At 38.5% G+C, this 10,652-nt stretch overlaps 3 protein-coding genes and 1 non-coding gene across 6 annotated transcripts; 2 read left to right on the plus strand and 2 right to left on the minus strand.

Annotated features, from left to right (window-relative positions):
• Positions 1 to 1,983: 1,983 nt before the first annotated feature.
• TRNAY-GUA (transfer RNA tyrosine (anticodon GUA)) lies at positions 1,984 to 2,079 on the plus strand. Its single transcript has 2 exons — positions 1,984 to 2,020; positions 2,044 to 2,079. It is a non-coding gene; the product is annotated as a tRNA-Tyr (tRNA).
• A 107-nt stretch (positions 2,080 to 2,186) lies between these two features.
• On the plus strand, positions 2,187 to 4,947 carry LOC111800013 (E3 ubiquitin-protein ligase HAKAI homolog). 2 transcript variants are annotated; one of them, XR_015422225.1, is made up of 5 exons: positions 2,187 to 2,332; positions 2,597 to 2,935; positions 3,259 to 3,317; positions 3,565 to 4,855; positions 4,899 to 4,947. XR_015422225.1 is itself a non-coding variant. In XM_023683586.2 (4 exons), exons 2-4 carry the CDS (start codon positions 2,678 to 2,680, stop codon positions 4,715 to 4,717), a joined length of 1,470 nt encoding a protein of 489 aa, XP_023539354.2. In that variant the 5' UTR covers positions 2,187 to 2,332; positions 2,597 to 2,677; the 3' UTR covers positions 4,718 to 4,947. The 2 variants fall into 2 exon arrangements, 1 of the variants encoding a protein (XP_023539354.2); XM_023683586.2 differs by having other exon boundaries at positions 3,565 to 4,947.
• Positions 4,948 to 5,064: 117 nt separating this feature from the next.
• Positions 5,065 to 7,274, minus strand: LOC111800015 (reticulon-like protein B12). The gene is made up of 4 exons (XM_023683588.2): positions 7,014 to 7,274; positions 6,500 to 6,680; positions 5,599 to 5,810; positions 5,065 to 5,505 (listed from the first exon to the last, which is right to left on the minus strand). Exons 1-4 carry the CDS (start codon positions 7,078 to 7,080, stop codon positions 5,327 to 5,329), a joined length of 639 nt encoding a protein of 212 aa, XP_023539356.2. The 5' UTR covers positions 7,081 to 7,274; the 3' UTR covers positions 5,065 to 5,326.
• On the minus strand, positions 6,542 to 10,451 carry LOC111800014 (ataxin-3 homolog). Of its 2 annotated transcripts, XR_015422226.1 has the most exons (3): positions 10,135 to 10,451; positions 7,720 to 8,773; positions 6,542 to 6,680 (listed from the first exon to the last, which is right to left on the minus strand). XR_015422226.1 is itself a non-coding variant. In XM_023683587.2 (2 exons), exons 1-2 carry the CDS (start codon positions 10,372 to 10,374, stop codon positions 7,832 to 7,834), a joined length of 1,182 nt encoding a protein of 393 aa, XP_023539355.2. In that variant the 5' UTR covers positions 10,375 to 10,450; the 3' UTR covers positions 7,498 to 7,831. The 2 variants fall into 2 exon arrangements, 1 of the variants encoding a protein (XP_023539355.2); XM_023683587.2 differs by lacking the exon at positions 6,542 to 6,680 and having other exon boundaries at positions 7,498 to 8,773; positions 10,135 to 10,450.
• Between the last annotated feature and the right edge of the window lie 201 nt (positions 10,452 to 10,652).

Genomic DNA, 10,652 nt, shown 5'->3' on the forward strand with positions numbered 1-10,652 from the left:
GTAAAAAATAAATAAAATAATAAATCAGAAGAATGTTAGAGAAAGGGACGGAAACTGCAAAGGAGCTTTTTATGTTTCCGAAGGAGTCCCTAATTAATTAATATTATGAATATATTATTATTATTAATCAGATCCAAAACGACAGCGCTTCAAGATAAATTTAAGAAATACAAAGACCCATGCTTAGTTTACCGTTGGATAAATAGATTATAATAAAGGGTAAACTAGGTATTTCGTATTTTCATTTCTTTTTTATTTATTTATTTTGAAGTGGTCAGCTGGCCATTATTCATTGGGAAACTCCCCTGTGATGCGGCTGTTTTTGTCCACGCGGAAGCCGATGCGTGGCATAAGATCTGACCGACATTCCACTTTAAGAAAAAATGTAAGCGACACGTGTCGTAATCAAATTAAGTGAAGCCATTTTTTGTCCCCACACTCTTGCTTTTTATGCCGCCACATCATTATATGAATTTTCTATGCGCTTTAGCCGTTGGATCAAATGATGAGATCTGATTGTATTTATAAAATTAGTAAAAGGGATTTAAGTTTAATGATTTGAGATTGGTGAATGAATGAGGTGTAGCGTGATGGGAGGTGCGAGACCATGGAGTAGGGTGGGCTGAGATGTAGATGATAAAACGCGGTAGAGCGGTGGAAGTCGAAGTGGAATGGACTTTGAGGCCCAACGAGAGTTCAACGCGGATTGTCTGGTCGTAAGAATATTGTAAGCTTGCACGATCTGAGCAATCTGATTGGTCTGTGATGGGACTCATTATTTTTGTCTTATAAAATAATAATAAATGGAATTGAATCCAGAACCAAGCTTCAATTCTACACCTTGTTATTATTCCCATCACAGCCATGTGCCCCAATCATACCCCTCTTATATAGTGTTTCACTATTATAATAATAAAAATTAATAAAGTTTTTTTTTCTCCTATGCCCACCGCTACCATCATATTTCATTCAACGTTTTCAAATACGTCTGTTAGAGAGAAGTTTGCACACTCTTATAAGAAATATTGTGTTCTTCTCTACAACTAATGTGAGATCTCACAATCCACCCTATTAGTGGTCTAGCTTCCTTGTTAGCATGCTGCTTGCTGACTGACTTGTATTTTCATTTGTAACAGCCGAAGTCCATTCTAACAGATATTGTCTGTCGTTGTCAGTCTTACAGTTTTAAAACACGTATGTTAGGGAGAAAAATCAGAAATCCTCGTAGACCACGTGACCATGACTTTGTCAACTATGTATTACTAAGCTGACGACAAACTAATCAAAATTGACTAATTTTTATTTTCTGGTGACGCCAAAGTGGCAGCTGTTTTATTAATAAATATATTTAATTACATATACATTTTAAATTTACTTGATTCATTTTCTTATACTTTAAAATGTTTAAATTTAATTTCATATATTTTTTTATTATAATATTTTAGTTGTGGAATGATTAAAAGTAATTAAAGTAAGATTACTTTGCTGGACTATAGTGACAGAAATTGAGTACAATACAAGAAAGTATATTTTTAAAAAATGTAAAATAAAGGGAGCGTGATTTATAATTATTTTTAAAAAATAAACAATTTTTTTTTTTTTTTTTAATAATCAACCATTCTTAACAAATCTATAATATAAATAAATTTGTAAAAATACACATAAAATAATAAAAACAATAATTTTGCTCGTTGACCAAACACCTTTAATGTTTTTTATTCCGAATTTATTATTAATTTTTTAATGGTTCTTAATTTAGTTGATATGGAGTGTAGAAAAAATGAAACAATAAATAGGTATTTATTAAAATTATGAAGGCGGGCGGGTTTTTGGTGTGGTCAGACCGGACCGGAGAACGAGAAAAAACCAGGGAGTTTCTACTTTTAATGGGCTAAGAAAATGGGCCGTTTTCACTCTCATAAAAAAGTTCTTTTTAGGATTTTTTTGAGATAATTAAAATTATGAAGCAGCTTTTCTCATTCGCCGACCTTAGCTCAGTTGGTAGAGCGGAGGACTGTAGTGGGTCAAAAGACTTTTCAGATAATCCTTAGGTCGCTGGTTCGAATCCGGCAGGTCGGATTTTTGTTTTAATCTTTTTATTCTGTTTTTATTTTCTTTATTCGGCCCACAGACCGAACAAACTATTCGACCGTCATGTCGTATTAAAGTTTAGCGACACCAGAAAGTTGAGCGACATGTCGTATTGCTGTCGATTGTTCTGTTCACTGATATATCGGAATCGGAGAAGCCCTTGTTCCATTTGGGAGCGAAGAAGCGAAAGACGAACGGAGACTGTGCCGAGGAAGCGAACCAGAAAGTTTCTGTCTCGCCGGTAAGCTCCTTTATGTAATGCTGAATTCAATAATTTTCAGTGTATAAATGCCTCAATAAATTAGGTTTTACGGTATTCATTTACACGCGTTTCAATCTTAGAATCCTTTTCTTTCCCGGAGTGGGATGTTTCTGTAGTTCGTTCTCAATTTTCGGATTGCTTCTTTTATGCCTTTCATCTGTTTACAAGTGTTTCTGTTCGTAACGTTGGCTTTCGATATTTTATTTGCATTATTGACAATTCTCGTCACAATTTGGTTTTTAGATTGGATTTCTGGAGAGGGAGGCTATTAGTTTCATCTTGTTTTGGGTAGAGAGGTGGAGGGGGATTCTTTAAGGGAGAAATATGCTTCAAATCCGGCTTAGCAAAGTTCCACAGGCGGAAGGTGGCGCTGGAACAGTGAAGCCCTTGCAAGCGGAGACTGTGACGGTCGCATGCCCTGACCACCTTATCCTTGCTGATCTTCCTGTGGCAAAGGGCATTGGTGCAGCTACTGCTGCTTCCATTGTTAAGTCTGTTGGTCGCAGATCTCGCCGTCACCTTGGAGAACGAGTTCATTTTTGTGTCAGATGCGATTTTCCCATTGCAGTTTATGGTCGCCTGGTATTTTCCCCACTATATTTTTGTGTCTTTTTGCTGTCGGTTGCTTTGTCTCCTTTCGGTCCATGGAAATCATTCATCTATAAAAGACAATTTAAGATCAACTTTTTTTTTTGTCAAATCGATATGCATTACTTCATTCATATCTGCAATATTCTTCCTTCTTGCCCGCTGGTGTGTAGGCTTGTGTCATTTCTTTTTAAATATTTGTGAGCATCTCTAGCCTGTGTGCATCTTGACTAATCTCACAGGACACCCACTTGACCCTACTACATTTGGGTTGTGGCATACTTAAAGAGCTAAATAGTGGTTTGCCATTCTTGCAGAGCCCATGTGAGCATGTGTTCTGTCTCGATTGTGCAAGAAGCGATTCTATATGCTACCTGTAAGTAAAAATGCTTTGAAGGTCTTAAAATGGCTGTTATGGTTCTTTTGTACTATCAATGTCAATATTGATTGCCGATGCATAATCACTTTCTATTGCAGAAACTTTTCTTGTCATGTTCTTCAAAAATCTGTTGTTTTCTTTTGATGATTAGAGTACTCTATACATTAGCTTCTGTGTTCTTCATGATAATATAATGTAGACGACTTTAGAAGTTGTGATTATAGTCATATTTTTTATGACACAGTTGTGATGACCGTATCCAGAAGATTCAAACTATAAAATTGATGGAGGGGATCTTCATTTGTGCAGCCCCACATTGTCTCAAGTCTTTTCTTAAGAGGACTGAATTTGAATCTCATATACAAGAGAGTCATGCTGACCTTCTTAAGCCAAATGCAGAGAAGGAAGATGGAAACGAAATTGAGGCTCTTAGTGCCAAACAATCTACAGCTTCTGAATCCACTGTCCGAGGTCCATCGAGACCAATCATATCTCCAAGTTCCAATTCCCTGGCTCAAGAACGTGACGAAAAATTTCATCGTCAACAATCTAGAGACCAACCCACGTCTGGCATGCAGCAACAAGACAGCGGTGGTCATTCACAAGGCTTTGATCGACATGGCCCTCATGGCCATTTTCCCCCACAAAACTTTGACGTACAGGGTACTCCACATCAGGAATCCAGTCAATTTTCAGAGAAACAGCAGGGAATTCTGGCCGACCCTCCATATTCTCAGTACCCTCCTTTGCAATCAATTCCGCCACCGAATTACGTGGTTCCAGCTAACTCAAATCCAATGTTGAGTCCCCCTCTACCGTTCGGTTTTCCTTCGTTTCCAACTGAGGGAGAACAACAATATTACAGTACACCCTATGAAGTGCCACGACAAGATACCGCAGCAGAGACTGGATCCGAGCAAGGGTCACTGCTAGGCTTTCCACCAGGAGCAGCAGGAGGAATGAACTTCTCGGCGACTTATCCTCAACCTTGGAATACTGGACAAGCTGGCGTTCCTTATGAGCATGCTGCTGGAGGTCAAGGAATGCCTGATGCTTTTGCTAATGCATCTGATTCTCAAGGAAACCATGGATTTTTCCAAGGAGATTATAGACGCAGCCCTGGAGGCTTGCCTGTGAATTCTTCTGTCTCATCAATGGCCAACAAGAGCATGGACCTGGGGCATTCTGGTAATGCCATGGACTTGAAGAATGGTAGAGGTATATTGGCACCACAGCCGCCTCTAGCACAACTTCCTCTGCCTCCGCCACTCCCACTGTACTTGTCGCATAATAAGCGTGGCAAGTTTCATTCAGGAGATACGGATCATGATGGGCAAGGCCATGGATGGCAGAATGATAGCCATAGCCGAGATAGCTTTGGAAATGGCCAAGACTGATGATTCTTCCATCGCATTCTTTGTTTCTTTTGCCATATACTTTCAACCATTATTTTGTCCAAAGTTGCATCTGCCAGCTTGAGAATGTCTATATTTAAACTTGATGATCAACGATAAAGTTTTACTTTCATTCGACAGGTTCGAGAATATTATATGCAATACTTTTACTTTCATTCGACAGGTTCGAGAATATTATATGCAATACTGTCGGTAGACAAGAGTTTTACACATTTTTCTCGATTGGTATGTGTTTGTCTAGGCTCATCGACTTTTAAATTTGTGTCTATTTAGTCATTGAACTTTAAAAAGTGTCTCGTAGGTTTTTCAATAGTGTTTAATAGATAGAATTACATAAATATATTATCAACTTGCCTGTAATCATCAAACAAATAGCCAACAAAATCCAAAATTCATTAAATACATCTCTCTAGCAGGAATTAGAGAAAATGAAAACAAAGTTGTTATGAACAAAGTACAATCATCTCTCACGCTTCTGTCAAACTCCACGCTTGTCACTGATGAGCTGCATGCCGCCGAAGTGGGTTGAAAAAACACCATAAAACATCCAAAATGAAACAAGAAGAAGAAGCCACGAATGAACAAGAGAGATCAGTGATATGAGCTCAGTTTTTCTTTCTCCAAAATCCATTGTTGGTATGTGAGAACTCGCATCTCATCCAATTTCACATAAAACTGATGCAACTTTCTGTAGATCAATAAGATATGCCTATCTACATACTCTTCATACTTCTCGTACAATGCGGGAACCGTTAGCACGAGTAAAAGACCTATCATTCAGAAAATAATGCCCCATAATCGATCATCGAATGTTTTTGATCAACAAGAGTCGAGTGTTATGGAAACTGAAGATTAGAACTTACTGGTGTAACCCAATGTGAGAAGATCAGTCAAGCCACTGATAACTGAAATCAGCCATAGGCAAGCAGCTACTTTGAAGAACAATTTGGGGTCTTTTCCCATTGCTATATCTTGTGAAACAGACAGCAAAGTATTCACATGGGAACGAACGAAACTCGCAGCTTCGTTTACCATATCTTCTGAGAGATGCAACTCAGGAAGAGGCGGCGCTGGTCTGTTCAGAAAGAAAGGTAATAGATTCAGAAGTAATCTTAATCCAACTACATAGAAGTTAAGCTAGACTTAGTCTAAACACATAGAGAAAATTAAGAATGATCTTCTGAAATGCATCAATGGCTCAATGCTTTGTCAAGAAACCAGCTCAGAACTCAGTAGATATCAGTCAAACAAAAAAAGCATACTACTTTCTGCATTGATGAGTTTTCGAATGCTCGAAAACTACTGAATTGTTTCATCTCTAGCTTGTTAGGCTTGGAAAAACATGTGCAGATCTACACTGTCTCACTCATGTTCAACATCTTTGGGAAATGCACTTGCATATCCCAGACATCTAAAACAACAAACACTAAGGCCGTTTGATTATTTTCAAAAACCAGAACCCAAAGACCAAAACAACCAAATTGTTATCAAATGAGACTTCTTATGCAACTGGAACTAAAAGGGAAGCTGGGTATAACATACATAGAAGTAAATATCCCAAAATGTTCATCAAATGTAGAAGAAAGTGAAGACAAATTTACAGATCAAGATGTTGAAAAGCTAGAGAGCTTGCACAAACTCCTACATCTATTCAAAGATCATGCATTCTAAAGGCTTATGAATCAGTTTACCATTCTTAATGCTATTGAAATTGAAGAGATAGGGTGTAACATGCAAGTCAAGAGGCAATTTCCAATTAGTTACCTATTGAGAATGGATGCAGATTTTGCCCAGATAAAGATAATGGTAACAAGAAGAAGAAGAACACTGGAAATTAAAGACAAAAGGGTGTAACCACATCTCCCAAACACCAGCCAAGTTGCCAGCATAAGTAACAATATCCCCACAGTTAGATTCCTTTGCCTCCATAGAATTACATCTGCAACTGAACAGATTAAAAGCCAAGAGTTAAACCCAAATCCTCGTTGTTTAATGGCAACCAATTCTATGTTTATAGGATCATAAACGCAATCTTAATTAGGTTTTAGGCGTAGATATCCCAAAAGAAGAATCCACAGAAAACCTTCAGCAATGCAGAAAAGAAGAAAACAGTTCATCGATTAGAAATTTGTCAAAGAGACCATCGATTGGTTCGCAATCGCACATCAGAGTCAATAGAGGACTGAAACAGAGTAATCAGATAGAAATCTGAAGAGGATCCATCAATAGGAAGAATGAAAAAGAAACACAGAAATCAGAAGATCGTGACAAGAATTACCAAGACCCCCGCCGATCAGTTCGTGAAGAGTTCGCTGCCCGCGGAATAAACGATCGGAGGAACCCATCAAAAAAGAAGGGAAAAGAGAGGATCTTGATTCCAGTACAGGATTCAAAACACACTAGAGAAACAGAACCAGAAAGCGAGAGCTGTGAAGGAGCCAAGGATAAGGTGGAAAAACAGGGGCTGTGTTTAGCTTTTTGTTGCCCACTATCTGTTACCCTTTTGAGTTTGAGGGCAGACTGAGTTGAAATGGTAAGAAATGGGGATTGGGCCATAGCTGACAGGTCAAAAGTCTGATGCCTGTCTCTCGTGCCTTCTTTATTCTTCTCCTTCATTTGCCCCTTGGAATTGGTATTGAAATTGGTTTCTTCTTCTGAACTCTAAGACAACTAATTAAAAACATATTTTGGTTGAACTGGTTGAAATTTATATACATTCAACCCAACCAACTCGAACTCGAATAAAGTGATTGATTTTAACATATGATAATGGGGTTATTGTACTTTGAGATCCTTAAAATATTTTCGACGACAAATACATCTCTGTAATCGAACATTTGTGACAATCCAGAGGCCAAGCTGACGGCATTTTTTTTTTTTTTTTTTTTAATGTTATACAGTATCAATCTGAATTGAAAATGTAAGGTGGAAATAGTTACACTGCACAGGACTGTAAAGCATGGATTTAACTTCAACTAGCTAACCTTGAGTTCAACAAGGATTTCGGGTTCCCATTCTCCTGCAAATTATTCTCTTCTTTCGCCTTGTGCCAATCCCGTTCATTCATCAATCTTGAACCAAAAATCAATTACTTCCTCAGGGAGTTCCCTCATCAGTACGACTGATTTTCTTACGAGGGCTAGAAATGGTGCAGTCTGCATTATCTGCAGGTTCGCTTTCATGAAAGGCAGCGTCTGCATTACCTGTAGATTTGTTTTCAGATTCATTTTGAGGCATAGCAACTTCAGGGGAGGTTGTGGGTTCATTATTGGGAGAAGCAGCTTTGGCAGAAGCTGCATGAGCATCTTGGATGGTAGCATGGACATCCTGGGAGGTGGAAGCTTCAGGGGAAACAACAGCTACATCATTTTGGAGGGAGGCAGGTTTGTTGGAAACTGCAGGTACATCAGTATTGGCAGCAGCTTCAAGGGAAACAACAGGGACATTATGGGGGGAGGCAGCTTGGGTGGAGGAAGCTGCAGGTTCTTTTTGGGGATTACCAACTCCTGCTGCCATGACTGCTGAGGAATCCATGAGGCTAGCAGCTATTGCAGCCTTCAAGTCTTCATCCTCCATGTCCATAAGCATTTCTGCTTCTCCGGTTGAAAGAAAGGTATCTTGCTGCTCTGTCCAGCTTACTCTTTGTGGAGGAGGGGGGTTTTGGGTAGTGTTGCACGATTTGGTTATCCTCTCAGCATCCTCGGGGGAAAGCCACTGACCATAACCATTAGATGCTTCGGTGGACAATATGGGAAAATCCTTGGGGAAGTTACCCCTCACTATAAAGATGCTCCAACCAAAACCCTTTAGAGAGTCCAAGTAGGCTGAAAGGTAAAACTTAGAAAGATGTTGTGGGGCTGCATATAGACTATCAAAATTGTACCACTCCCCGTTCACTTTCCTAATACAAAACCAATGATCTTGCAAGTGACATATAAATGCATTCTCCAGTTCAGGATCAATCTGTGCAGGTTCAGCAACTGGCGAGTTGAGAGGAATAACTTGAAGATCCCATACCTCCAAAGCCTTTTGTAAGACCTGCAAGCAAATATATAATGATTTAAACAAATCAGAACATCCCAACAGGTTCTATGAATTGATAATATACACATAGAATAGGAACTGGTTTAGAAAAAAAGAAGTCCCATCCCTCTTAAATATTTCACTGTTTTACTTAAATACTTTACCCAAATAGGAAAAAAAAAAAGAAAAAAAGAAAAAAAAGAAAAGAGATTAAGAAAGAGATCTGATGTTCACTGCGCTAAATTTGGGTATCCAAAACAAGGTCAATCCCCACAAAACCTAAGCTAAGCCAGCTTCGACACCTGATTACAGAACAATAGATGATTTCAGAAGCATGTGGTAAACCAAAATGCATAAGCAGTGTGCCTGCCCAGATGTAGTTAATGGGAGCCAAAGGACTAATATTGAGATAAGGAAAAAATTGCAAGATCAGGGAAGAAAAATTAAGAGCAGTGTCCTTACTTGCCCACTTTCAATCTACTTTATTAATCATTACTTGCTATAACAAGTTTTTCTAACGATCTCTAACCATCCCATATGCCAACTCATGTTTAATTCAAGAATTAAGAGATCAGAAGCGTAGCAACTTATGAGTTAAAAACATGTTTCTCATCCCCAAAACAACTTATGAGATAATGTAATCCTATTTTTCAGATAATCACATTTGAAGCAAAGCATACATCAAGAAACATATATCACTTGAATGAATCACAATAAACTTGTCATAATATTATCAGGTACATCCGAACAGTAGAAGCAAGTATTGTCACAAAGTTCGTTGAACACAACGTAATTCAAATTTTGCATCACTGCTACCTCAGAAAGATGACACTGGGACAAAGGAGAATAGTAGCTTAGGGGGTTTTGCAAGTAATAAACCTTGTCTTAAAAAATATATAATCATTGGTACTATTACGTATGTGTGAATTCCCATGCCATTACAAGTCATTGTATCAGTTCTTTTTAAAATTCAAAACAATATCAGCTGTAACCGTTACACAAATGGCTCATAATGACTGTAACTACTGCATACTGGCAGGTTTTCTATTTCTACTGTTAAAAGAATACACAACTCGAACATCAGGATCGCATTTCAACCGCTTTCCGTAAAACATCCAATATATTCGTTAACCACTGTTCCTGAATGCAATTCAAAATATTCAACAACATTTGGAATTCGAGTAGATTGAAGAAGTAATATAAAGAGTATCCACGGAGGAGCCTGCGTATTTACACTAAATCGATCAAATAAAAATTATTAAAAAAGAAAAAGAAAAACAGACATCCACAGCAACCTTTGGGTTTCCCTGAATTAGCTTCTAGAAGGAGAAAAGAATAACAAACAATAACAGATAGAGCAACAGGGGAATCAAAACCTGGATACTGAAATCACCATCCAAGGAGACATTGTGAGACTCCTCGGAGAGGAAATCGCCGGTTGTGGATCCACCAAGCATCATCTGGCGCTCCTTCCGGTCGAGATCGGATGCGAGAGCAGCCAAATCGAATTCCGAGAAGAATGGACCCTGCAAGACAGTGTTGACACAATGCACAGCGCAAAGCTTCGATTCTTGTACCTCGTGATACAACATCCCTCCATTGCTGGCTCCCTCCATAATTCTCAACAGAGAAAATGGAAGAGAGAGAGAGAGAGAGAGAGAGAGAGAGAGAGAGAGAGAGAGAGAGAGAGAGAGAGAACAAAAAAAAAAAGGATGAAGAAGAGAGAAATAAAACCCTAGATTCAGCCAAGCAAGCTATGGGTGTTACTTTTGGTGTAAGCTTGTTATTCTCTCTCGAAGAAAATGCGGTAACAAAAATGAAATCAATCTTTTGCCCTCCCTCAGTTTTGGATTGGAAGTTGAAATTCCGCACGTGTTAATACATCCTTTCACGC

The sequence above is a fragment of the Cucurbita pepo genome, chromosome 8 (assembly GCF_057944985.1).
Source record: "Cucurbita pepo subsp. pepo isolate OVF chromosome 8, ASM5794498v1, whole genome shotgun sequence".
NCBI lineage: Eukaryota > Viridiplantae > Streptophyta > Magnoliopsida > Cucurbitales > Cucurbitaceae > Cucurbita > Cucurbita pepo.

Coding starts and splice junctions, on each gene's coding strand:
- LOC111800015 (XM_023683588.2), bottom strand. CDS start 7,080: ATGGGTTCCTCCGATCGTTTATTCCGCGGGCAGCGAACTCTTCACGAA. Junction 6,681..7,013: donor ACTGATCGGCGGGGGTCTTG/GTAATTCTTGTC, acceptor TAATCTGTTCAG/TTGCAGATGTAATTCTATGG. Junction 5,506..5,598: donor TCTCACATTGGGTTACACCA/GTAAGTTCTAAT, acceptor TCTGAATGATAG/GTCTTTTACTCGTGCTAACG.
- LOC111800013 (XM_023683586.2), top strand. CDS start 2,678: ATGCTTCAAATCCGGCTTAGCAAAGTTCCACAGGCGGAAGGTGGCGCT. Junction 2,936..3,258: donor TTGCAGTTTATGGTCGCCTG/GTATTTTCCCCA, acceptor CCATTCTTGCAG/AGCCCATGTGAGCATGTGTT. Junction 3,318..3,564: donor AGCGATTCTATATGCTACCT/GTAAGTAAAAAT, acceptor TTTATGACACAG/TTGTGATGACCGTATCCAGA.
- LOC111800014 (XM_023683587.2), bottom strand. CDS start 10,374: ATGGAGGGAGCCAGCAATGGAGGGATGTTGTATCACGAGGTACAAGAA. Junction 8,774..10,134: donor ATGGTGATTTCAGTATCCAG/GTTTTGATTCCC, acceptor ATTTGCTTGCAG/GTCTTACAAAAGGCTTTGGA.